General features: G+C 32.6%; 2 protein-coding genes across 2 annotated transcripts; one reads left to right on the top strand and one right to left on the bottom strand.

The window, feature by feature from the left end:
• Positions 1-857: 857 nt before the first annotated feature.
• On the top strand, positions 858-16911 carry LOC106639965 (nuclear receptor subfamily 2 group E member 1). Its single transcript, XM_089598625.1, has 7 exons — positions 858-988; positions 1231-1346; positions 12689-12958; positions 13110-13268; positions 13748-13914; positions 14938-15184; positions 16682-16911. The coding sequence occupies exons 1-7, from the start codon at positions 858-860 to the stop codon at positions 16909-16911; spliced, it is 1320 nt and encodes a 439-aa protein (XP_089454751.1).
• On the bottom strand, positions 7261-9228 carry LOC149375558 (uncharacterized). The gene is made up of 2 exons (XM_089598635.1): positions 9169-9228; positions 7261-8226 (listed from the first exon to the last, which is right to left on the bottom strand). The coding sequence occupies exon 2, from the start codon at positions 8081-8083 to the stop codon at positions 7493-7495; it is 591 nt and encodes a 196-aa protein (XP_089454761.1). The 5' UTR covers positions 8084-8226; positions 9169-9228; the 3' UTR covers positions 7261-7492.
• Positions 16912-26737: the final 9826 nt, after the last annotated feature.

The raw sequence follows: 26737 nt of genomic DNA, 5'->3' as shown, positions 1-26737 counted from the left end.
AAAAAACGATTCAACTGGAACGTTATATTTTCATGCCATTCAAATACAATAATACATGGTAAAAATAATCAAGTGAACAACAAAATATTGGATCAATTCTCTTGAAAATCCGGTAACACGTGGATACGCGAGTATGAATTTATTATTTATCACTCGAAAGCGAGTACACGAGGCTTGAAAACGAGCTACGCTTCAAAATGGCGCCTGATTGCTGGTTATGCGGAAACTATTAACGCCCCTTGGCACTGGGAACTTCCAGCTATTCGTGTTTTGTACTTCCTGCTTTGTTTTCAAGGGACGACAGGAAAAAAAATAACAAAACTACTTGATAATCTTATACAAGTGGAAAACAACAAAAAATTTTGTTGAGAATTAGTTCACTGAATTTCGAGAGACTTACTAGAGATTTATGCTGAATTTTAACAACCAAAGCTTTTTTTTCGTCAATCGAAGATTTTTTCATCACAAACACGAAATCTTGTTTTTACTAAAACATAAATTTTTAAATCATTGGAGACATACGCTCAGAAGTAATGCTGTTGATTCCATGATAAAATTTCCCTTTGAAATACGTGAAATATTTTTATTTCGTGTAAAACGATCTATATCCGACGTCAAACATTATCAAGCAGCATTGTCGATTCCCGTGAATAAAAGCTTTTTCAACACATGAAACTCTTTAATTATTTTATTCAATGCAAGATGTAAGCAATTAAAAATAAAATCCACACCCATCATTTTTTTTATTACAGCCATTGAAACGATTCGCTGCAAACAAGTTGCAGTAGAGTCGTTGAAAAAAAGGGTCAGAAACAAGGAGCTCCATCATCAGCCTGATATAGCTTTGATTATTTATGATGGAAGAGAACAGTAGGGGAGAAAGTTTATGCAAAGTGTGCGGCGACAAGGCTTCCGGAAAGCACTACGGAGTGTCGAGTTGCGACGGCTGCCGTGGCTTTTTCAAACGCTCGATCCGGAGGTATGCGAGGTAATTGTGTTTTCATTATTTATCTACGAAAAAAAGAAGAAAAAAAAATGTCACATCCATACCAAGTTCGTCGAGTGACCGTGTGCTTTTGTTGCAACAGAAAATATGTATTCCATGGTGTTAAAATATGATCTTTTACTCGTCGCTTGTGACATCAATTTGTTTTTCTGACATACATTGATATTTCTAGGGTTTAATTTTTTTTTTTTTTTAATGGTTTTTTTTTTCTTTTCCCTTCGTAGAAATTTAGATTATGTGTGCAAAGAAGCCGGACAGTGCGTCGTCGATGTTTCCCGTCGAAATCAATGCCAAGCTTGTCGCTTCACAAAGTGCTTGCAAGTTAACATGAAAAGAGATGGTGAGTGTTCAATTTTTCACTTGTAAAACCTAATGATGCGTTAAATTATAACCATGTACATTTTCAAGTAAAATTGGAAAAAAGAACGATTTCGATTTTGAGTTATAATTTCGATTTAAATTAAATACTTCGATTACTTGAAAAGTTTTTGGAGATGGTTTAGGAGATAGGTGGAGAGAGCTATAATTTTGTTGATGGTTTTAAATTACATAAGATCTCTAATTATCAATACTAACTTACATTTGTTACACTAGTTTTGAAGAAATTAGTAAAAATTTTCAATTAAGCCTAATAATAAGTATATCTTAACCTTAACTTCAAAATACGAGAATTCCTAATCTCGTTTGATTTGTGACCCTTAAAATCAACTCTTCCATTATCATTATTTTAACTTTCTTACTCTGCAAAAAATACATTAACTAGCTGTCTTAAAATAAAATAATTAAAAACTTAAAGACTACCTTAAAAAAAGTTCTGGTAGTCAAGTCCTACCAACAATGTTATCTAAAGAAATAGTATAAACCCATAAACTTTAATCTATAAACTAAATGGCTAAGTAAATGAAAAATTTGTTATCTTAAAAATCTTTACTCTACGCTATATTTTAAGGTGGGAAAGCTATATATTTCATGAATAAATACGTGTATAAATTGAAGGTTATACCATAAAGATATCAAATTAAATAACTGATTTTCAAAGCACTACAAAGTTTGAAGAGTACAAAATAGATTACTGAGTTAATAAGCTTATTAATCTGTACAGAAAAGTGTTTATAGAAAGCTGTACAGAAGCTTAATTGATTAATTATTGAGGGTATTTTTTGGTAAGGTTGACAACTGTTGGATTTAAGGTTTTTTATTTAGAGTAACAGGGTATTGGGTAAAACTGCTCAGATTGAGGAAAGTTTAAGTTTACAATCTTAAATTCAGTTAGATAAAGAGTCAATGTTTTAAACTTTTTGAGATTGTGGTGTGTTTAAGGTTATGTTAAAATCTTTTTTTTCTTTTTATTTTACGAAAGTTACCTCTTTTGAGATCATTATGAATATCATAATATATTATACGTATGTATTGTATCATTATATTATTAAATATGAAAATCATCATTATCAACTCGTTTGATCATTTCCTCTAGAATTACAGGATAGTATTAATACGTCTCAAATGCAAGCATTAGTATGGAAGACGCAAAAAAAGTGCTTATAAAGTGAAAAATATTTTACCAAAATATTTGTTCACAAAAATATTTTTAAGATATAGTAAAAATATAAATAAATTCAATAAACTAAGTGTCAAGAATTGATATCATCAAAGTTATTTAGTTACAGAAATGCTTGATTTTTTTTTTTTTTTGAGATAACAATATAATAATTATTATGTTGAAATAGAGTAAAAGACTAAATAATATAGTGAAATACACGAATGAATTATTATACGGCTAATAATTATACTGCAGCTCGTTTTATCGTTGCACTTGATCCGGTCTTTCGTTGCAGTACTCATATTGTTATAGCGACCACAGTAATGTCGGCGCTACAGTCATATTTAAAAAAATTTTTTAAATCATTTGTCACACTTCCCTAAACATACTGACAAAAGTAGTAAAATACGATTCTGACACTTCAAGATAAAATTATGGCAAAACAATGCAGCTTCTCATTAGAATTTTTACTCGTAATAATAACTGCACTGCTTATTGCTTACTCAAAACATAGTGTTTGTGTTGAACTAGTTTTGGAGCCACATATTTACAAACAAGTAGTGAAAGATATTAAATACATCTTCAACAACACGTGTATTATATTTTTATACACTGATGAAAATCCTAATTCATCATCTAGTAAGTATAAAAAATGTATATTGAATATATAGTCTTGTATTTAGATACGTCATATTATTATTAATACCAATATTATTATTAATGTCATGACAACTATTGGAGCTATTGCAATTATTATAAATGTTCTTAAAGGTCTCAAGAAATCTGAGCAAATCTTGTCAATTCTAGTCTACTTTGCAAAACTTCACATCCGCACGTTTGCATACACTAGTAAGACTTTTAAAGAAAAAGTAAGAACTTTCGAAATAATGATTTTTTCATTAGTGTGAAATGTAACAACTAGTTTTTTTTTTAATCCATAGAATTCAAAGCAAACTTTTTAAAAACACAAAATATAATTTGACAATGTTTAATATCATACGTAATACAGAAAAAAACACAAATTTATTCATCTTATGCCTTTTCCTTTCAGATTATGAATGGCAGCCTTACGTTTATAAATCCATTATTCGTAGTGATGTCTGATTCTGAAGAAACGAGACAACAATTTTTAAATGTAAATATCGCAAGGTTTTGTACATGTGTTTGCTCGATTAAGTGTGGAAGCGTACATGTTACTGAAATAGTGATCAGTACTTATAAGATTACGATTGGCAGTAGATCTCACGAATGTAATACATTTTTTGAGACAGTGTGCGAGTGTATCAGCAACATTGTCGTAATTACTTATTTTATTTCTATTAATATGATTCGTGTACTTAGGAGACATCTCCCTGCATTTCGACAAGTTGGACCGATTGGATATTTTTTTTCGGCAAAACAACAGACGTCACGTCATTTTTCTCTGGAATTTTCGTGCCTCTAAATACTCAGTTAATTGTAGTACAGGAAATCCGAGATAGTAAAAGCTTGAAACTCAGTGAAGTTTATAACATTGCCAAGAATCAAAAACTGGTAATGAACCATTTGGGAACTTGGGACGAGGAAAAAGGACTGAGGGTAACCAATCGGACTAAATATCAGCGCAGAAATAATCTTTTCGGAGAACTGATTCGAGTCTCTTCAATCAAAGTATTTGCCAATCAGAGACTGACTAAATGATACGCTATCGATATTTAACGATTAAATTTTTTATTATTTGCTTTGTTGGAGGATCCACCCATCTCTGTAATTCAGAGAGACGCCCATGGAAAAATGATAGGCATCGAAGGTATCTTAGGAACAGTCATCAGAAACCTCCAAAGTAACTTAAATTGCACGTAAGCAATTCCATCAAAGCCGTAAATTGTGCCTTTTTGAATGTCATGTTAACTAAATTAAATTTTACAAAAATCTCTCACGCAGTATGAGATACATCGAAAGCGACCATAAGGGCTTGCTACAGTCGAACAATTCGTGGACCGGAGTCATTGGCTTACTCGACAGAAACGAAATTGATCTCGCGGCTGTTGGATTGATAATCACCAACGAAAGGATGAATGCAATCGAGTTTACTATTCCAATTTTTTCTTCCATGTAAGTATATGCTGTTACACTTGGTTGATGTATAAAAAGAAAAGCTACGTCACTCAGTGAAGTCGAATATCATCCGTAGAATCCGGATTTTCATCAAGAGACCTCGTGGTCCGGCTATTAACTGGACTTCATTTATCAGCCCTTTTTCATCTGGGATTTGGGCCAATCTCATAGTAATCTTGATATTTACGAGTGGATTCGCTGTGCTCAGCTGCAACATATTGTCAAAGTGGATAACCATCCAGGATAAAGAGGTCGAGAACTGTTTGTTTACTAACACACTTTTCCACATGTTTGGATCATTATGCATCCAAGGTAATAACAATGATAATTGCGATGATGAAAACATCAACTACAAATGATGAAATAACTGTTGATGTCTTGCAGGTTATAACTCCGTAAAAGTCGATTCGGTACGAATAATCAATTGGACCGTACATATCACGGGTGTCGTTATTATGGCATCCTATTCAGCTGCCCTTATCAGCTTCTTGTCAGTTAAAGAGTATGACACTCCTTTTCGGTCAATGGAAGGCTTGATAGAGGATGGATCTTACACGTTGGGCGTGATATCGAATTCTGCAGAGTACAGATTTCTTGAGGTCTTACCTAACCCAACTTAATATAACCTAACCTATATAATCGATTTCACAAATAGTTAATAGTAGTAAATTCAGATTTACTCCACGCATGTTGAATTGCTATAACTATAGAGGAATAATTTTATAAGATCCATGATACTTGATGTATAATTTGTAGTTACCACGTATACGTATATTTTAATTAAATGATTGTTTCTCATTCCACCGTAGAGTGCACCAGACAAGACTATACAAACAATATTTAACGAGTTTCTCGACGAAGACCATAATTTACCCCAGAACTATTTCGAAGGCCTTAACATGATATGTTCGAAAAACAAATACGCATTTGGGACCATAGATATGGCCGTTGCGATGTTGAAACACAAAATTTCCTGTGACATAGAACCCTCAGATCCGATGATTCGGGTTACATTTGCAATGGCTGTGCCGCGAGGAAGCCCATTCCGGGGTATAATTGATTACAAGTATGTTCGTTAAACTAATCTTAAATAAAATTGGATGAATGCAATGTTATTTTCAATTGATATTTTTAACAATGAAAGCTCGTGTTTTATCAACAGCATCAACTTGATGAGAGATAGCGGTGTCATTCAAAGAGCTATGGTTGCTGAATTGTTTTTTCAACCAGATATGGTCAGTTCCTTTCTCATACACAGTAATTTGAAGGTTAACATTACTGACCTCTCTATATTATTTATAGGAGAAAAATTACTGGATCTCTGTCGAAATATTGGATGTTCTGCCTCTGCTTTTTCTTGTTTTAGGAAGTTGGATAGGTGGATTTTTATTACTTTTACTGGAGAAAACTAGAAAATTAAAATAAAAAGGATATTTTTTAGTGATTGTAAAAGTAAATATTAAATTGTAAAAGTAATAAGCTTTAAATTAAAAATTGCAGCAATAGACTAGAGAAAAAAAAAAAAAAAAACAGACTTTATAGTCTGTTGGGTTATTTGGATTATAGTCATAATCAATTTATGGTGTTACAATATTTAACGTTTATTTGTAACCTGATTACTACAGATTTATAAAATAGAGCTTTTATAGATACTATTTGCTTATTTTTGAGTGAATCGTAAGGTCACGGAGAATTTTAAACTGAAGATGTGTTTTAAGAAAACCAAGGGCATCTCGTAAATGTTGTGTCATTTTTGTTTGTTATGTAATATTTTTTTTTAATTATTAGTCTTTATATAATTAAAAAATGTAATAACAATCTTGTCTTTTATTTGAGAAATAAAAATATTTTATAATTAATTTTAAATTTGCATTTTATTTTACATTTACATAGAAAAAATATTACAAGCGCATATAATTATTAAGCTTATAATATTCAATTTCTAAAACAATGACATTTTTTTCGAAATTTTATCTTGTAAGTCTAAAAGATGCATAAGCTATAATGTTCAAAGGAATTGTTAAGATTATTTGATACCATTATCAATAGAATAACTTTAACCTTACATTTCGATTTTTTCCAAAAAATTCTCAAAACACTTTTTGACCAACAGATAAACGAGTAAATTGCATTTGTAACTATATATAAACGTTTGAGTTTATTAATTAAAATATCATAAGTGTACAAATGTGTAACTACAACGAGTAGATCAAAATAGATCCATTCGAAAATTCTAATCTGTACTTTGATATCTATAGTCTTATTCATAAAATCTGTGGTTAATTACAATTGTTTGAGTATTTCTCTTTGGCTTACAATTTAAAAAATAAATATGATTTCATAACTATGTTTTATTGAAAAGTCAAAATAAAGCGGTAAAATAAATTTTATATATTATTATGGAAAAACGTATTTTGTCTATACGAATTTTTCTCTTATTCGGTAGACATGAATTAAGTCTTAAAACTACGTGCATAAAAAAAAAAAACAAAAAAAAAAAACATGTATTGTAATATGTCTTACTATCATAAATTAATCGACAAATCCTATTACTTTACTGGAAAATTCTAAAAATCAAAAAAACAAAGTAATGGATTAATCGCATTATATGGCAGTACTCAACTTAAATTCAGGATGTTAAACTCGTCCTATTGCTTCATAAAGTTTCTCACATCAAAATGCTCTTCAACTATGTTTCACTATTTTTACAATGGTGAAAAATCGCAGTGATTAAAGGCAACTTCTGTCAAACATCATTTACTAGACGGAACTCTTACTACTCGGATGAAAAACTACCCAACATTGATCCCTCTTCCGTTCCATCATTTGGATACTTTTAAATTTGAACCTTACGCTTGTCTTAACTTGCACACAACCAATTGATTTTGGAGCATTGAAACAGCTTCGCACCGCAAATGCGATAGAAGATCTTCGGATCGGAGGAAAATTTTGTCGCACACGGTGCACCGGTGGATCCTCGGTTTCGAGTGGACGCACACGTGCCTTGTCCGGTGGTTGGAGCTGATCATTTTTTTTCGGCACGCCTCACAGCTGAATGGCCGCTGACCGGTATGGGTGTGCATGTGAACTACGAGATCGCCGCTTTTGAGAAAAGTTCGTGTGCACACGGAACAACAGTACGAAGTCTTGTCTTTATGGACGTAAGTGTGCAGTCTCAGTTGATACTTGTGACAGTAAGCTTTCGGGCACATGGAGCATTGATAAAGGCGCTCTTTTTTGTGAGTTTGCATGTGCTTCGCAAGAACGTCGACTCGGCAAAAACATTTCTGGCACACCAAGCACTTGTTGACAGCTTTCGTGTGGGAGAGCATGTGCCTCGAAAGACTCCTGGGGGTCAAAAATTCTTTGTCACATTTGGTGCAATGATGGGGATAATTTTTCGTGTCATTGAGGTGTTGTATCTCCATGTGGTTGTCCATTTTCGGTGATCGCTGACTTGTAGAAGTTTAGCACTTGCTGATGTGGGCTAGCCACGGATTTTCTTATTAGTTCGACTGTCGTTGTTTTCTTTGATGGATCTGACACTTTGCAACAACGACCATTTGTTCAAATTGTCTTTGAGCTGTTAACAAAAAAAATCAAACTTTGTCAACAATTTCAAAAAAAGTTTCCATACATTTACATACGCCTAATTCGTTTATCAATTGATTTATGATATATCTAAGAACATGTAAGATATTCTCACTTTAGTATTATTATATATGTATACGTTTATACGACTTGTTATATCCAAGAATGAGTATATACTTAATTAAGGTATTTGCAAATGATACACTATACAGGCATACTCTTAAAGTTGTATAATTTTCTTTTTCTTAACGTTATGTCGTAATAAATGAAATTTTACCTATACTATCTCTGTCATTAAGGTGGCTCATGTATTTAATTTTGTTCATGCAGTAAACGTAAATATGAAACTAACAAAAATGCATAAAATATATTTTTGAGCAATAGTTATCAATAATTAATAATGTCTTTGCCGTGGACTGAAAACTTTTTTTTAGTACATTATTGTTTTCTTTATCTCATCTTGTATTTCTCAAAAGTTATTTGAATTACACTGAGGATGATGTCACAAGAGGTTAGAAAGAAAATTCTACTTTTATAATTGCTGAGTTTTCTATAAATTTTTATGTGAAGAATCCATTCTTTACGTAAAATACAATATAATACAGTTTTGCATATTAAACTATATAAAATTATAAATAACTTGTAAGACCCTAAAAAAAGATTTACATAAGAGTCAACGTTAATACGAACACTTTTCAAAAAATTTTCTGTCTAAAATGGTTGACCTACCGGTTTCGAAAAAGCAACGAAAAGTATTGTACAACTAAAAGTTACAAATTTTTTTAGGTTGATATAATTATTTGTATTAATTCGAATCAGCCACGTTAATAAAGATACCAAGTTTCGAAATACCTGATTCAAGTATATTTTTGTTGATGAATTCATAGTTAAAATTATTATTTTTTATTACAAATTATTTCGTTTACAGATTTACCTTAAAAAAAGCTGAACTCTATGATCCAACAGGGATTTTTCCTGTCACTCTGATATTACGAGCACCCTCTTGAAGTAGCAGTTATATTTGAAATGACTATGTAAAGTACATACACAAGCACTTGCTATTGTGAAATATTCCTAGTAATCTTAACGAGCAATACTCAAAGTTATTAACTGTACGCGTCCACAAGAAACGACCGATCGATACAGTCAACGGACAAAGACTAAATGCTCTGCTTTTACTATCAGGCACGTATTTTAAAATTTCTACGCATTCCTCAACTAACAGCCAAAGAGATATCATTTATGACATTATGATGATCCTGACTATGCGCGTTCATTAAGCCTTGGCTCAGCTTATCTTTGAATGTAGTAACGTCTAAATGAGAATTTCATTGATGAAAATTGTAATTCAAAAGTATTAAAAAAGAAAATGAAATGCCAAAAAATTTATTTGAAGTCTAAGGCACAGGATCATCCTGTGAGTCACTTTGAGGGAAGTTGAGTTTTTGTCGTAAGTATACTAGTTGGCAATGACACGATATATGACACACCGTTGATGTAACCAGAATGATTTGGAGAACGTGAAAAATATTGCTTGCTTGTACACGAGAAAACAGAAATATACCATACGTTCCTCCAAATGAAACAACACAAACTCATCTAGAGACACAGTCCCTGGTCGACTTACTGGGTATATGTCTGTGTTTGCGAAGCATCAATTTTATAGATACCAATCAATACTAATACGCATTTATGCCAGGCAGTATTTTAGATCTATGAGAAAACCCGATCAACTGATCGCTGACTAAAGTAAAATTATTGAAATACCGTGATTAGAAAATTTAAAAAATTAATAAATAATCGATGTGTAGCAAAAATTTTAATAAAATCGCTAGAAAACAAAGGAATTGAAGAGATACCGGTGCAGTATATAGTTATAGAAAAATCTCCGATCGCGTGATATCGAACCTCGTCATACCCCATCTCAAAGTGAAGTATACCAACACACATCGCGTCACGCGCACTCAAATTGCACTTAGGTACAAAAACATACTAACACATCCATAGAAATCCCTATGCATTACAATACTAACGTAGTGTGCACCGGGTACATAATATTATACTCCCCCTTCCCCGTGCGTATATATATTATACATCCATCCGCGACTAGAGCAAACACTCAGTGCTTGAGTCCCTCGAAAGTGGACGCCTCGGCTACCACGATCCCCCTATACAATGTCTGAATGAAATTCGAGGATATCTATCAGAGAAGACGCATAAGTATATACCGGCTCCAAGTGTCAGTGGCACGGCAGCGGCTCAGCTTCTGCGTAAACATGAAGAAAAAGAGAACAGCTATTACCGCGGTGGAAAAAAGGGGAGGCCGAGTAAACACTTGATTGCGTCGAGATATCAATTAGCGCTGAGCAACCAAGTGCCGACATTAGGTGTGCCACTGTTGTGTCGATTGCGAGGGCAAATCACGAGAAGGGATATGCTGGGTGGTAAATGTATGGACAGGGGATGTGGATTTTTCAATGATGGTCTGCAAATGATGAGGCAAGTGGCTCTAATTTACAGTGGTGGTGATAGGTATGTGTGTGAAAACACTGTGGAGAGTTTACGACATACCCAGAAGAGTTTGAAATTTTTTTGACAGTGTACTTAGTTATGCTTGCAACGTTTTACCTGCTGATCGTGGTGCAAAGGACTTTTTTCTGTGGCATTTGCAATAACATTGCTTCGTTATTTATTTTTTTAACAAAAATGAAGTAAAATAAATTGCTTACCACGAATAAATCAAGAATAGAAATACAAATTAGTTACATCCCTCGGTCATTAAAAAAATTAATCACCTTGATTTTAACGCAATTTTAAATTAATATTTGATTTAATATTGTGACATTCGTATGCAGAATTTTTATTTCTTGTAATTTTTCTTAATTTTATTCTGATTGAATGATTTCTTTTAATTTTTCTCCTGAATATTTTTACAAACATTGTGTGTAAAAAATAATACCCTTCGTAACAACAAATTCTTTATTTTAGTCCAATTTTAATGATATCGTAAAAATATATTTGTTCGGTTGAATTTAAAAACCACTGCTTATAAAATTAGCACAAAGCTTTCTTAAGATCCATTCTTGTACATTTTGTTGTAAAAAATATTAAACTTTTTTTATACTTGTCCAGTTAATTTAATGTAAAATTTTAACTTTTAATTTTGTGATTTTTATTTTAAGAATAACTTATTAGTTGGTCAAAAAATAGATGTTAAGACACAGACATTTTTTTAAATTATAGAAAAAAATATAAACAGGAATACGGTGCTATGTACTAAAAATAGTTGTTTGATTTTCAATTAAAATTATGCTTTTTTTTAAGGACAGCTATTCTCCTGCACCTTTTATCATTGATTAAATTATTGATTAAATTTTTAATTGTAGTTCAACAATTAGAAGCCGTCTATAGCACATGACGAAATATTCAGATTTTTATCAGTATAAAAATGAGAAAACAAAATAGGTAATAGTTTTGTAAGACTAAGAAAATCATTGCAAAATCCTTACTAAGGAGAAAATACTACATTTATTTTTTAGGATGTAGTAATAATAAATAAAACGAAGATTTTGAACAACAAATTATTGAAATAATCATTTCTAAAATATAACTAATTTTTAAAAAAACGTAGTAGTTCGTTAATAAATGAAAAAATATATTACATGCAAAATAAATCTATTTTCATGCTCTATCATATTTAATTAAAATTTTTTTTACTCACAAATTTTAATAAACCCTTGGTAATAACCAAAAAATCGTTTTAAAATCCTGACAATTATAAAAAAAAAAAAAAAAATTAAAAAAAAAAAAAATACATTTATATTTCTAAGCTACTAGCTACTATATAATCATATTAAAATAAAAATTGTCAGCCCTTCCGTTAATAAACTATGTCAATTCGATCCTGAGTTATGACTAATCAAAGAAAAGTTTTATTTTGGTATTAAAAAAAAAATGGAATAAAACAAAATAGAAATAAAATAAATACTAAAGCAAAAAACGTATTAAAATAATTTAAAATAAAATTAAAAACAATTTGTATGCTCCATAAAGTAAAATAATTGTGAGAATTAAATAAAACTTTTTTTTTTTAATGTACAAAATTTGATCTTTCAAGAATTAAAAAATCGTTACGATAAATAACACATAATTTTTTTTCTCAAGTCACTTTGAGGGTAAGGAAATAAAAATTTCAAGCTCTAACTTATTAAAACCTATCCAGGAGAACTAGGAGTATGACTGATGTTGACAAAAAATGATATAATATCCGGGTGGTTTAAAATGGAAAAAATCTATTTTTATGATATACGATAGTAGAACTATTTTGGAAACAATTAAGTTTGGAACTTTTCCATCCAGATAATACGAAAATGCTCTTTTTTCCGCCTCTCAATGTCGATAAACACCATGCCAGATTTCCTCGTCAATAATAAAATTACAAAAATCCAACACAGCGGTACAGCACGAGCGAGCGCCCCGAAATACGAGCGCCGCGATGGCGGCGATGGCAGCCACGAGGAAGGTACAACACCACCATCAGCACCACCACCACCACCAGCCGCAACAGCAGCACCAACAACAACAGCCATCGCCGAGCACCGCCCTCTACCCACCGGTCAGCCACGTGTACCACGGGGCAGCTACTGCGCCGTACCACCCCCTGCTCTACCCGGCCTTTTTCTCCTTCAAACCAGCCCTGCCGGCCTTTCCACCCATACCCGAGAGTGAGTATCCAACTTACCTTCCAAACTACACTTTCGAACGCAAGTGTGCGTATAGGGAAACTTGATGATTGATGGCGAGAAGTTCACTCTACGCCGCGTCTATTGATTTCGAATCACGAGCCCTGCATGTTTTACGATTAACTTTTCACAGGCACCGGGGACTTGCTCCGTTTGACGACAGCTGCGCACTTTATGTCCAGACCGGCACTTGTCGAGCGGCCCCTGTCGACTTCGGCTGGCAAGGAGGACGAGGTGACCAGCTCCGAGGAGGCCGCCGCCGCGGCTAACGATAGGATACAATTTAAAAAAGGTTTGCTAACTTTTTCCGTCTCTTGTGCTATTTTACTCCCTTGCTGAGGGTCTTTTCTGACTTTTGCTGGAACATTTTTGGGTGCTGGTTTGGGGAAAAAAATATCCCTTCCGTGAATCACCTATTATATATTGTAATGAATGAAGCAAATGTGATTTTTTTTTATGACGACAATTTGCATCCTCCACAACTTGAAATTTTTTAAAATTAACATGATTTTACAATTTCGTCAGAGCGTATGCAGTAAAAACTCTTAAATAGAAGTCCATGAGAATATGGAAAAATTGGCTCAGTAAATTAAAAAAAATAATGTCATGATCAGCATTGGTGATGAAACTTTTCGATGAATGTACCCTTGATTGATCCCTCGGATGCTTCAATCCTTGTTCATAGAAGTAACGCGTGTGGATTTTGTTGGTGATATTAAGATAAATGTGTTCGACAGTAAGAAAGAATTTTAATCAAATTAGTAATTACAGAAGATCGTGAGTCCGGTCGCTTGGTGACACCCTTAATTTGTGCTTCCGTCGCTGAGCACCAGGCTGCAAATTTTTCACTCTTGCCGGCGGAAAACGTCTACGAATTTGCTGCCAAATTACTGTTTTTGGCCGTAAAGTGGCCCCGCAGTATTTCGTCCTTCTTGCAGGTAAAAAATAGTACTTTTTCATTATCCTTACCCCTTTTTACCACGAGCTAAAACAGTAAAATGCCCCGTATTGTGATGTTAGAGAACAAATTTAATCCACACGTTGAAAATACCTATAATAGTAGGGTTATCCAATTTTTATATTTATTATATGTTTTTACATGTACATTATACAAAAAAAAAAAAAAAAAAAAATTAAGTAAGTAACTTGCGATCACATTTTAAATTTCTTTGTCTTGATGGTTAGGCACTATTTTTGCTTTGTCATTTATTTACATTTTTTTTCTACACTGAGAAACCTACTAACAATATTTGTCTCCCCATAGAGATTGTGCCATCAATTTTCACTCTAAAAATTAAGCTTAGAAATCCATTGAACTGTGCTTTGTAGTATTTCACTTATACAAATTTATAAGAATCTCATTATGGCCACGACACGAATAGAAAGTTTTTCTTGAATCCGAAAGAGTTTTGGAGAAATATTTTTTTCAAACGATTGCTAGTTTTCGTGGTTATTATATACTTTCCAACGAATTTCGATTTTCTTTGCTTGCTGGTCTTCTACAAACAATGATTTTTGCTACGTACCAGTACATATGGGGCATTTTATCTTACTAAAATGACTACTTAAAAAATTGTGTCGTTAGTACCCGCCTTACGTTACAAACATCCATTAACATAACGAGTTAATTTTGTCGAAACGATTTCCAAGAAGTTAGCAAAAAAAAAAAAAACGCTCCTCTATCTCATAAAGTATAAAATACTCCGTCAAATATCGTTAAAACTCTTGATAAAATGTTTTTAAATATATTTAACTACTCCATAAAAGCATGCAAAGAAATTTAATTTTTTTTATTACAGTATTTTTCACGCAAGCATCAAAGATCGTACTTACAGTCAAACGTAGACAGACCTACGCTCAAAAACTACCAAAAAGAGAAAAAAAGCACACACATGCGCACCCACACACAAATTTCATACTGCAAAGAAAAATCTTGTTTAAAAAAAAAAAAAAATCCACAGCTCCCCTACAGAGACCAAGCGATCCTGCTCGAGGAATCCTGGTGCGAGCTCTTCGTCCTAACGGCTGCCCAATGGAACTTCCCGGTCGAGGAGTCACAGCTGGTCCCGGCCAGTCTACCTGCCGAGCGAAAGCAAGCCCTCAGCGACGAGGCAAGGCGACTACGCGAGCTCCTCGCTAGGTGCGCCATCCTAAGGATCGACCACTCCGAGTACGCCTGTCTGAAGGCCATCGTGCTCTTCAAAGGCGGTGAGTGTCACATGCAGCAGCCGGTATAGCAGTACAATTGTTGGGGCTGTGGACAGTACGGTGCTGGACAGCACGGCTGTGGACAGCACAGCGGCCCGAGCTTGTACCAATTGTCATTCTAAAAAAAATTTTTTTTAAATAAATAAAATAAAGGATAAACAGTGAGTGTTTTGGACAATGGCTTTGCGCGATGAAGCTCAAATAAACCGGTTACCCTCTGCACAAAGTAGGACCGCCCGAGAAGAGGCTGGCGGGCGTCCTGGCGCGCGAGGCGCTTGTCGGACGTGGGTATTCTATCCGCGACGGAGCCGTGAATGATCAGGGGGGACAGCTTTTTCGGGCAGGAGCGCTGGGGGCTTCGTTTGGGTGCGGATGCCGGGCAGCAGGGATTTTTCTTCGCGGGTGACGGTGCGGGGCACTTTGTTGGCTCGCGGCTGAAACAATGGTTTTGAGGGTTGGGTTGGGGGAGGGGGGGGGGTGAGTTTGGAGGTTACGCAGAGACAGGGGGTCTTACAGAGCGTCCATTCGCTCCAGGAGGCATTGTATGCGGCTGAGCTCGTGGCCTGGGCTGGCGACTTCGTTTGAGAATCCCCAGTTTCCGAGGGCCTCCGCGACGCCGACGCCGTTGCCTTTCGAGTACTCGAAGGTGCACGGTTTGCAGGGCATTTTTTAAAAATTAATTTTTTTTTTTCGTTCCTATCTTACACTTTGTTGTTTTACTGTTTTTAGGTGGTTTTTAATGAAAATTACACTTTGAATTTTTACTAAATTTTAGTTGTTGAAAATTTTTTTTTTGCGTGTGCGTTGAAGGTGACTTTGAATTTTGGTTTGTTTTTTTTTCTTCCTTTTTTTTTTTTGTACCCAACAAACAAACAAACGATACATAGCTGGTTTCAGAGGGTTACAGTTTTTACATACAGTCACGTGCATATTTTTTTTCAACTTCAACTTGCTCTCTAATATTATTTAACCTATAAGTGATTGAGGTCTGACCAATGATTGACCTACTCTACTTGAGCTACAATTTTTAAGTTAGGGATCCCGTAAAGTCGCAAAAAAATTTTTTTCAGAGGCCTACGTAATTGTAGGCGATGATTGTTGTCTTTTACATGCTCCAAAGAATATAGGCAAATTTGTGGGGAAAATTCTTTGATGTGTTTAGTGCTCAAAAGTCATCTTAAGAATCCCCACTTGAAAATTCGCCAAGTACAAGTATAAGATCACATTTACCGAGACATGGCGAATTTTTCTTTCAAAAATTCGGATTTCTGGGAAAAATTACAAATAAACAGTTTTCTTGTCGGATTGAAGTTAATAATTTAGAAAAATGAGTAAAATTATAAAGTCCCAGTGACGTGCAAAGGTCTTTGTTTAAAAAGTTCTTCAGCCCGAGAAAACTCGTCAACTACATTTAAAAATCGTTGTAAAATAAAAAAATGTTTTAAAAATGAGCCAACACCCTACCACCACAAACTACAAAATCTTAAAAAATTTCAGAGTCCCGAGGCCTGTGCGACGCAGCGCGCATAACAGCCCTCCAAGAGCAGACGGTCTCGGTGCTGTCGGACCGAGGAGCCGGCCGTGTAGGACACCTCCTCATGCTCCTACCTCCGGCGCGCGCTCTCTGCCGGCGAACCCTCCAAGAGCTTCTGTTCAAGCCAACGGTCGGCGACATTGGGGTCGAGAGACTGCTCGACGACATGCTCAGCGCCGTTCGGTCCAATTGATCTTTCCTATTTGTACGACTCGCCATGTTTCGATGTGAATGTACCGAGGCTTTGCTTCCCTCCTTTGATTTTTTTTTTTTTTTTTTTTTTTCATGTAAATACATAGAGTATCGCCGATTTGGTACTTTTGCGAGTTTTTTGGATGGTATATCGGGTTCGGGTGTTGTTTAAGTATCATCATCTACAGTATAGAGTACACGTGGTATCTTGTCCAAAATTATACGGTGAGATACATCATCTCCGTAGAAAATGTTTGTTCGTCAGAATGTTCCGTTCATGTTGTTATCGGATGCACAGGAAATCACGTTGTGTGTTGTTGTTGATTTAAGTTTGGCTCGAATGAATTTTGGCCTGAATGATGTTTTGAATCGTACTTATATTTTTAAATTATTTTGGTTGTTCTTGGCATTTCAAAATTTTAAATTAAGCTTCTTAATTTTAACAAGTATATTAAAAAATGTGCATTGAATCTTTATCCATTTAGAGTTTAATGAAAACCATTTAATTTATTTGTACTCTGATCAAAACTTATTTTCATAATTTATTTGAAATATATTTCAATGGCAAAAATTATATATCTTAGATTCCTGATATTACTACAACAATTTTTCTTACCACTGCTCAGGATTGCGGAAATTGTGATTAATCTATCATCCATTTCGTGAATTAAATGTTGTGTGATTGTAAATTACGAAAGTGATAATTATTTTGTCTACTAAATAAATATGAATATACAATTTGTTATTTAAAAATTTAAGTTCTAGGAGAGTATGTACATTTTTAATTTAATGTACAGCAATTTGTTATTGGTAATTATATAATTCAATCCCTCCAAATTCGTAACTTGTAATTAAAATGTTTTAATAACAATAATAATTGTGATTGAAATGAAATCACAAGCTCGATTATGATATTACAACGTTGCTACAGCTAGTGTATTGAAGTTAAAAAAATATACTTGATAAAAAGATTAGTAAGTGTATTGTCGTGTATGGCAATGAATAAATGAGTAACACAAAGATATAAAGTAGATTCAGTACACAAGAATTCAATATTCACGGGCTGCATAAATTAATAATTTACCCTTGTTGGAGCACATAGAGATGTACTGTCGATAAGTATAGTATGTGCATTCGACGTTGTTATGAAAAATTAATTAAATATTTTTTATGATTTTACGTGGTAACTTATCAGGATTAGCAAGAAAAAAATTTTTGGTAAATATCTTTTGTAATAATTATTAATTTACTTCTTATCTGTATATGAGTATTAAAATAAATACATATAAGTATAACATGTCATGTCAGACTAACTAATTTTTAGAATTGATCAAACCTATGCTCAAATCATATAAAAGAAACGACTTGAATAATATTTACAAAAAAGCTACGCACCCCAACTTTTTATTCTTACTGCAAGAAGGATTGGGAAATTGTAAACATAAAAAAAAAACTCTTTTTTTTTTATTAACTAGAATAATTTATTTTTTGTAGAAAAAGGAGAATGTATCTTAACACGCGGACTGCACTGTACTTGTATACGTATGTATGAATAAACTCATATTTATAAATGTCGTACATATACAGGTACAGCAGCACACAATCCTTAATCGAATGTTATACATAAAACGTTACAAATCGATCAGCTTTCCCACAATAGTCCTTCGCGTGTGTGTGTTTTTTTGTTTTTTTCTGCGCTATTTTTTAAAATAATTTTTCTTCTGCGTAAAGTAGGTACAATTTCCCAATCAACGCCACTACTCTTGTTCTCGTCAACTCGACCTTTACCATCATTTTAATTACTTTTCTATTGAGTATTTATTTATAAAAATAACTCACTATAAAGTTAGTGTAAAAGTTAAAAAAAAGGTGAAGGCTCTTTTACAAATTGAATAGTAATGGCAGTGTCATTGAGAAAATGTACGTACAGACCTTGTGGTTCGGCATCATAATGCCCGGGTTATGTTTCGTTTGCTTCTTTTTCTTTTATTACACCGTTTTTCTTCTTATTGTTTATCAATTCGTTTGGCAAATCGACGGTTGCTAGAACGTGGCTTGGAGGGAGAAAGCCAGAGCTTCGGAAAAGGAAAAGGAAGAAGGCTAAAATCATTCGAGGAATCAGTTTGTGAGTTTTTCTCTTAACGGCTCTCGCAGTTCTTCTTTGCGTTCGTTAAATTTTTTTTTTTTTTCTTTCATTTCAACGTTGGTCGAATATTTGTCGTTCGCTCAACACCTTCGGAAGTCGGTGAAACACATCACTCGAAAGGCATCGATCGCAAGGAGCCTCGCAAGATAACGACGCTAGTACATCGCGTTAGCGCTAAATTAATGATACTACAATTGAATGAATCGTCAAATACAAACAATAAAAAAATATCATGTATAATAGTTGAAAATAGGCGCAAACGGTCTAAGTAAGGCGATCGATGAGCGACAAGCATTTGTTACGAAATAAAATTAATTTTTGTTTTTTCCTTTCAAAGGACGCTTTTACAATTTATCGGATCATTCGAGCCAACTGGATTATTTGTTTGCCAAAAGCACCCTTCTCCTTCTTCCTCCTCGTCTTCATATATTTGCGCTTCCATAGACTTAAAATATTTTCACGCGACTGAACGATTTTTCTGTCTCTCTCTCTCTCTCTTTTCGATTTTCTATCAATTAGCGACAACAAATACATCTTAAACAAAACCTGTTTCATTATTTCGTACTTCACTATTTCGCCGAACGCACACACAGAATTCGAACCAGAGTTTTTTCTTTTAAATCGATTCTCTCTCTTTCCTGTCTTCGGCCTTTGCCTCGACAAAATGTATACTCAGATGTTATAATTTCCTTCCCTATACGCAACATCGAATGGATTTCCTCTAAAGAAGAAAAAAATCGCGAGCTTATTATTTTTTCTACTTGTAATGAAGTAAGAAAAGAAAAATTGACGCTTGATTGACACTTCTCCTTGAAAAAAAATTTTTTTTTTTAAGACGCGTTTACATCCAAATATAGGTATATGTTTTTTTTTTAGATTTATAGTTATACAGAATTCATTTCAATTTTTCGGACGATTTGTTTTTCATCGAAAAAACTCTTATTTTTCCATTATAATTTATTTTGCCTTAATTTTTAGTGAGGAATTGTTACTCGCCTTTTTACGATTATTATTTAATCGCTCGTGTAATTTTCATCATCAATGCTTTAAAAATTCGAGTCACTCTCGCGCTGTATTTTACAGTTAATTTCGTTAAATTTAAGCGCTAATTTTCTATGCATCTATACTACTAGTTGATAAAATAAAAAAAAGAAACATCTCAAGTATGTTTAAACACATCGTACGTCATTTGATTTTATTTTCTTCCTCGAAATAAAAGGTTTCAATATAAGCTAGTACGAACGTTTTTATAAGCGCGAGAGCGACTTCCCTGTTATCTCTTCCTTTCTTATTATTATTTTTTTTTTTTTTCCATTTTTTTTTACTATAAGATCCTTGCATGCAAAAAAAAAAGAAACAGACGCTTGCCAAATGTTGTTGTACCCAAAAGTTGGCGATTTTCCTTGCTTCTCACTTTCAATCTTGAGATGTATGAATCATAGTTGAACGACTGCGTGTAATAAAAAATCAGAAATTACTAATAATGACACAAAACGCAATAACGGAAATTTCATTGAATATTATTTAACGCTAATTATTTCGGACAAAAACTAACAGATTTCTATGAAATTCATAACAAAACGACGACACGCGCGAATGCCCGCAAAGTACATTATCAGATGTTTACAATTTGTTAAGTACTTTTTCGAGTTTTCATACGGTCAAAGTATAACAGAGTTACCAGTTCTGATGCACATCCTCAACAATTTATTTTTTTTTTGTGTTCTTATTTTTGGACACAGAATCCTGTTGAAAAATCGCAGATCATGCATTATTTACAAGCAGACACGTTTTCATTTTATTTCACTTATTATTACTTTTTTCATAAACTATTTAACAATGAGAAAACTATTTTTTGATTGCGTTAAAAAAAAAGCCTGGATATTTTTTCCATTATCTGTTCATTTTAGCGAATTGTATACGACTTTTTTTTTCTCACTGTTGTCGTCGCATTGATTTATCTAATCACCTTAGCGTAAAATAAAGGTATAAGCAAATAAAAAAAAAAAAAAAAAGATGATTGCGTCTCTTTGTACAACCTTAAGCTCTTGAAAATTATCATATTTCTTAAAGCGCCTTATCGTCGTCGCAGACGTGTTCATTACCCACACCACCGTTGCTCTTTGTACAATTAATTAAAAAAAAAATCTGATCATCGCACGCTCTTAAACAACTATGTCAGCACGTATACAATTCAACTTGTACTCTCACACGCATAAATACAAAGAGATAACAAATAATGTTTTTGTCCAGTTTCATCTATTTTTTAATATCTGGTTCTTACAATGAATTAAAAAAATTTTTATTTTATTTTTTTATGAATATTTCTGTTGCGTATTTTCACTCTTAACTATTTTATTTTTCTTGCAGATAAATTATTATTTATTTAATAGGTGTAATATATTATAAAAATTCAACTATTGCAATTGTGTATGTAGCTCTTGTTTAATACGTAAGTAATATAATTATATCACCAGTTGTATGTTTTCACTATTGTTGTGTAAGAATTAAAAAATTTAAATAATAACTATTGGCCTGTTTGTCTTACTTTCTCGTATATGTGTGTATTTCGCGGATTTACGTGTGTAAATATAGATATTTATATATACATATATTTATATATTCTCCAGTAAAAAGTGTATTATTGTACATTGATAACATTTGTTTTAATTATAAATTACATGCTCCCTCGAGGACACTTTTCTTTGGGATCTCAGAAAACTCCTTACGTACAATCACCAGTTTTGAAATTCCAAATAGAAAGGTGTCCTACATCACCAATATTATATTGGGTTTATTATTTGTAAAATATAAAAAAAAAATGTTTTTTTTTATTTTTTTTATTAGAAGCATATAAAAAAAGAACGTTGAAACAACAAGGAAAAAAGACATCTGCAAAAGTTCAACGGCTTGCAAGAGAAACAAAAAAAATATCTGCTAGTACAATTAATATTTTTCATATTTTCTGTAACTACAGTCATTATTATTATTGTTATGATCATTTCTCTCGTTTATATTTGCAAAACAATTAATTAATCAACCAATAATGTGAAAGATCCGTTTCTATTGTAACAACTATTGCACTTATGATTTGCTGTAACTGTAATATAATTAACGGTGTATAGAAGAAAGACTGTCAATATTACTATTATTATTTGTATTTCTTCTTAATAATTACAATTATCCATTATTTATTTCTTTATTACCAAGGTACTGTTAATGCCTTTAACGTTTCACTTACGTCTGATTCCCGATATTAATTAATTATCACCCTTACATGCATCACATATCCGCAAAACATACACACACGACACAATAATATATGTATATATTATCTCTCTTTCACTCACTCACATTCATTCGCTCTCTCTAACTTCCGTAATTTTCATCTTTCTTTCTTTTCAATCATTTTTCCCTCTTCTGTAGTATAAACATTTGTGATTTACAAGTATTACTTTGTATAATTTTTTTGTGGTATGTATTGTTATTAATGTTTTTTTCCATTTAACCAGTTAGAGAATATGTGGCGTTTATGTTTCTATAAGTATAAAGTCTCTTGCTATATTTATGTTTACAATTTGAAATGTTTTTCTGTTTGTCTGTTTGTTGTTGTGTAAATACAAGGTATGTAAAATTTTGGGGGATATTTTAGGGAGGGTATCCGTTTTTTTTTTTTTCAATCGCGCATTGTACGTATGCAATGTACGTGTGATTTTTGGCGTTTCGTTCAAAGTTTTTTTTGGATTGTTGAGTTAATGCTGAACAATAGTGAAAGAAATAATGTGAAATGATGCATGAAATTTTTCAACGTAAGGATTTCTCGATTCTTAAACATCATCTTTCATTTTTCCTTGCTTTAGATCGCTACTCTTTCTCTCTCTTTTGTATAAACTTTGATCCAAAAATTTTCTAAAATTCAGTAACGCCTTTCCTATTTCACTTTTCTTTTAAAGCATTGGGCAATTCCTCACGTTTTTGTAGTACTAATTTTTAAAATCAAACGTATTTCATAGCAAGAGCTATCCCTCCAGATTTCTGGCCAAAAGGTACAGTTTTTCCTTATTTGTCGAAAAATACTTTCTCTTGAAGTTTTTTTTTTTCAACAATTCTTCTTAACCTCTATGAATCTATCATTACAATCCAGTAATTTTTTGTTTAACGTCAAATAATACGTAATTTTGATTTACGGATGTGTACAATTTTCGTCCAGAGGGATGCCACCTGCTATTGGTATAATTTTGTTTAAATGCCTTAGTGCCTAGACAGTTTATCTTTTTGTACCTAATTATGATTATTTGATATATGTAATATGCATTTAGTAAACCTTTAGACATTATCCACTAAAAAAAAGAAACACTGTATGCAACTCATAAGTTTTTTTTTTTTTTTTGTTTTTTTTGTTTTTTTTTTGCTTTTTCTAAGTTTCATCGAGAATTTTCCAATAGTGCACAATGCGCTTTTTTTAATTTTAGTAATCTTAAGTAAAGGACGCCAAAAAAAAGAGAGTTTATATTTTCACAATAATGTTCAATCTTAAATGATTATCGAAACATTGTATCGAAAACATCGAAAGACAAGAATAAGAAACATACAAATTCTAAAATTGAAAGAGTAATTAATTCTTTTTTTTTAATCTCTCTTTTTTCTTTTCGACCTAATATAAATTTTTAAATTGATTTTATACCCAGGATGTTTCCAAAACTATCGACAATGTGAATTTGGAATTCCGAGAGAAAAAAAGTATTCACTTTAAAATTTATGATTGAATTTGCAAAAATGTAAGGTGAAAAAGGGGGTAGGGGTTGAAAGCATTATTTTATGGGGGGGAGAAAATGGCACGGAAAAAAGTAGGGTAGAAGCTTGAAATAAGTACTAAGTAAATATATGATGAATTGAAAACAAAAAAAACCACAGCAATCTAAAGTTAGATGCTTGAAATCTCTCGAAGTAGCAAATCAGCTGTCATCATCGTAGACACAAAAGAAAATTAGTATTATAGAGTTAGTATCAGTTTTTTACCGAAAAAAGAATTAAATTTAAAAAAAAACAAATAGCGATTAGGTTATATAGTAGAAGAAATTTATAGGGTTTAATAATAAGTGATTATAATGTATTGTTTAACTAAATTAAGGGAAGAGTAAAATCGGTAAAAAAAATTATTATTTACGATCTGGGACATCACCGCGCTCCTATTTTTAACAAACTATTTCTCGTAATTAATCATCGCCTATTATTTTTTTTATCCTAATGTTTCTACCTAATGTTTCTCAAGAGACTTGTCCCAGGATAGTAGGAAAAAAAATGAATAAATATTTTAATAATGAAAAATATACAAATATGTGCGAAGCAAATTGCAAGCGCAACGAAGGGAGTTGTATCCTCTTCGAACGGCGGTGCGGACTTCTGTTATTATCGAAAAAAAAACGAAAAATTGAGAAAATTATAGTAGTAAGTAAAACTTAAATAATCAATTATATATGAGTAAAAACGATTATGTTGTTTTTTTTTTAAATTTTACTTTTGGAGCGTCCCGTAGAGATTCGGGAGTCGCGTCCCTGCTATCGACTATTACTTAGGTTTCAAGTTTTTCTTTATAATAAGTATGCATGCAACTGAGTGTGTCTCGCTAACACAAATCTTTTTTTGCTCACTTTATCTTATTTTTTTATCATTATTATCATATACGTAAAATAGTATTGGGAGGAGGCCGGCATTGTACAGCGGCTCTGCACGCAAATATCTTCTACTTTTTTTACGCTTTTTTTATTATTACTATTATTTGTAAAAATTCTTGTTTCTCATCAAAGTATAGACAAATATATATATACGTTTTTCTCTATAACACTTATGTTTTTTCCTTACTTGTTTTGCATCGTCTATCCCTCGATTAAAGTTTTAACTTTTCTAATAATGCAATTATTACTATTATTATTTTTTGAACATCCAAGCTTTACATGTATTTTTTTTCTCACAATGTTTTAGATGAGATTTTATTTCTTAGAATTTTTCTTGTTATCGTGCCCACTTGATTTTTCATTGAAACAACCTTCACGTCTAGGGGTAGGAAAATACATCTCTGCATCAATGTACTCTCTAGAACAGACAGTTTTCTTTTTTTGTTTAATGAAAAATATAGAAAAAAATCGAGCTCCAGTTTTCTTTTTCCTTCCACCACTGGAAGTGAGAGCGACAACTTCGTTTTTTCAAAAGGTATTGTTTATTCACCATCGGGAAACGATTGGACTCTAGTGAAAGAAGTTGTGTCAATAGGCTTTTGTCACACATGTTCCTTTTACTGTCGCGGCTCTTTTTGCTTTTTTATAGCCTAATTATAGACATACAAAGCGTACAAGCTCTTACTATTTTAATTACGATTAAATTTTTGATGTAAGGTAAAAAAATCGTCATTTTACTGCTTTTTTACGCTCAGTAGCTTTTCCAAAGGCTGTCTAAGGAAACTCGTTTATCAACAAAAAAGTCCAAATCTTTGAAAATAAAATTTCCCGATTACCGTGACAATAATAGAATTGAACGATTAATCATCTGGTCTTGCGACTCGACTCTTTTCTTAATTTTACATTCCTAATCCTAAATTTTCCTTAACAGTATAGTAACCGTATTATTATTTTTTCATATGTATTAATACAGATTGTAGGGACATGAAGTAATATTTTCTTTCTCTGTCAAACCCATTTTTAATTGTTGATTTAGAAAAGCTTTTTCTCATACCGTCTGCCCCGCGATGATTGCTGCGACATTATTATTTTTAAATATTATTTTCGTGTACGTGCATTGAAATTTTATGCGGTGCTGTTTAACGATGTAATCTAGAAGAAATAATTTATATACTTTTACATGATTTTTTGCCGCTTTAAACGTGTGAAACTTCCGGTTTCTCTCAAATTTAAGCTGTTTTGATATTAATATTTTTACCGGATATAGATGAGTTTATCGCGAATTGCGTAGCTGTTGCACGTCATTCACATAGTTTCTTTTCCTCTTATTTTATTTTATTTTTTTTTTAATACAAGCAACATTCATAATTTAGAATTAAACTGTTTGTACCATTTCTCATTTTTATTTACTTTTTACAGCGGCAAATCCCCGACCGCGTCAATTAAAATCTCTTTCAATTTTACAATCATCTCTTATTAAAATCATCTATAACTTTAAAGATTCCCAAATTACTTTTTTCTTAAAAATACTATGTTAATTAGGTAGAATTTTTTTTTTATAATTTTTTTATTAATTTTTGTATTTTTATTTTTTAGATATTCACGCGTCGTAAATCTAGATAATTTCGAATTCTCTTCTTTTCTTTCTATTATAATTTTAATTTGTACACTTAGTAATTTTTCGTCGTCCAGCTGGACCGAGTGGAATTATTATTTTTTTATCATCTCTTATATGCCTGAACAATAATTTCGGTTCATACACACGAAATGCGAATTCTCTTCTTGCTTGTCGATCGATCCAATCGTTTTCTTGACGTCGCTTGCGTCGACTCTCGAAAATTTTTCTCCGGCTTCCAAAAGTACCTGATGGTTTTTTCCTTCGTAGAGATTTTACTTTTATTTTTTTTTTTTCGAGGAAAAAGAGATCGTCGAACGCGACGAACGAACGAGCACGTTAGTTTTTTTTTGTTTTTTTTTTTGTTTATTGGTTGGAATAGTGTGCCACG

This window comes from Copidosoma floridanum, unplaced genomic scaffold (genome assembly GCF_036245765.1).
Source record: "Copidosoma floridanum isolate Cflo_tuat_1 unplaced genomic scaffold, Cflo_Japanese_pri ptg000006l, whole genome shotgun sequence".
NCBI classification, from domain to species: domain Eukaryota; kingdom Metazoa; phylum Arthropoda; class Insecta; order Hymenoptera; family Encyrtidae; genus Copidosoma; species Copidosoma floridanum.
This window is presented reverse-complemented; position numbering and strand designations above follow the sequence as displayed.

Coding starts and splice junctions, on each gene's coding strand:
- LOC149375558 (XM_089598635.1), bottom strand. CDS start 8,083: ATGGACAACCACATGGAGATACAACACCTCAATGACACGAAAAATTAT.
- LOC106639965 (XM_089598625.1), top strand. CDS start 858: ATGGAAGAGAACAGTAGGGGAGAAAGTTTATGCAAAGTGTGCGGCGAC. Junction 12,959..13,109: donor CTTTCCACCCATACCCGAGA/GTGAGTATCCAA, acceptor AACTTTTCACAG/GCACCGGGGACTTGCTCCGT. Junction 15,185..16,681: donor CATCGTGCTCTTCAAAGGCG/GTGAGTGTCACA, acceptor AAAAAATTTCAG/AGTCCCGAGGCCTGTGCGAC.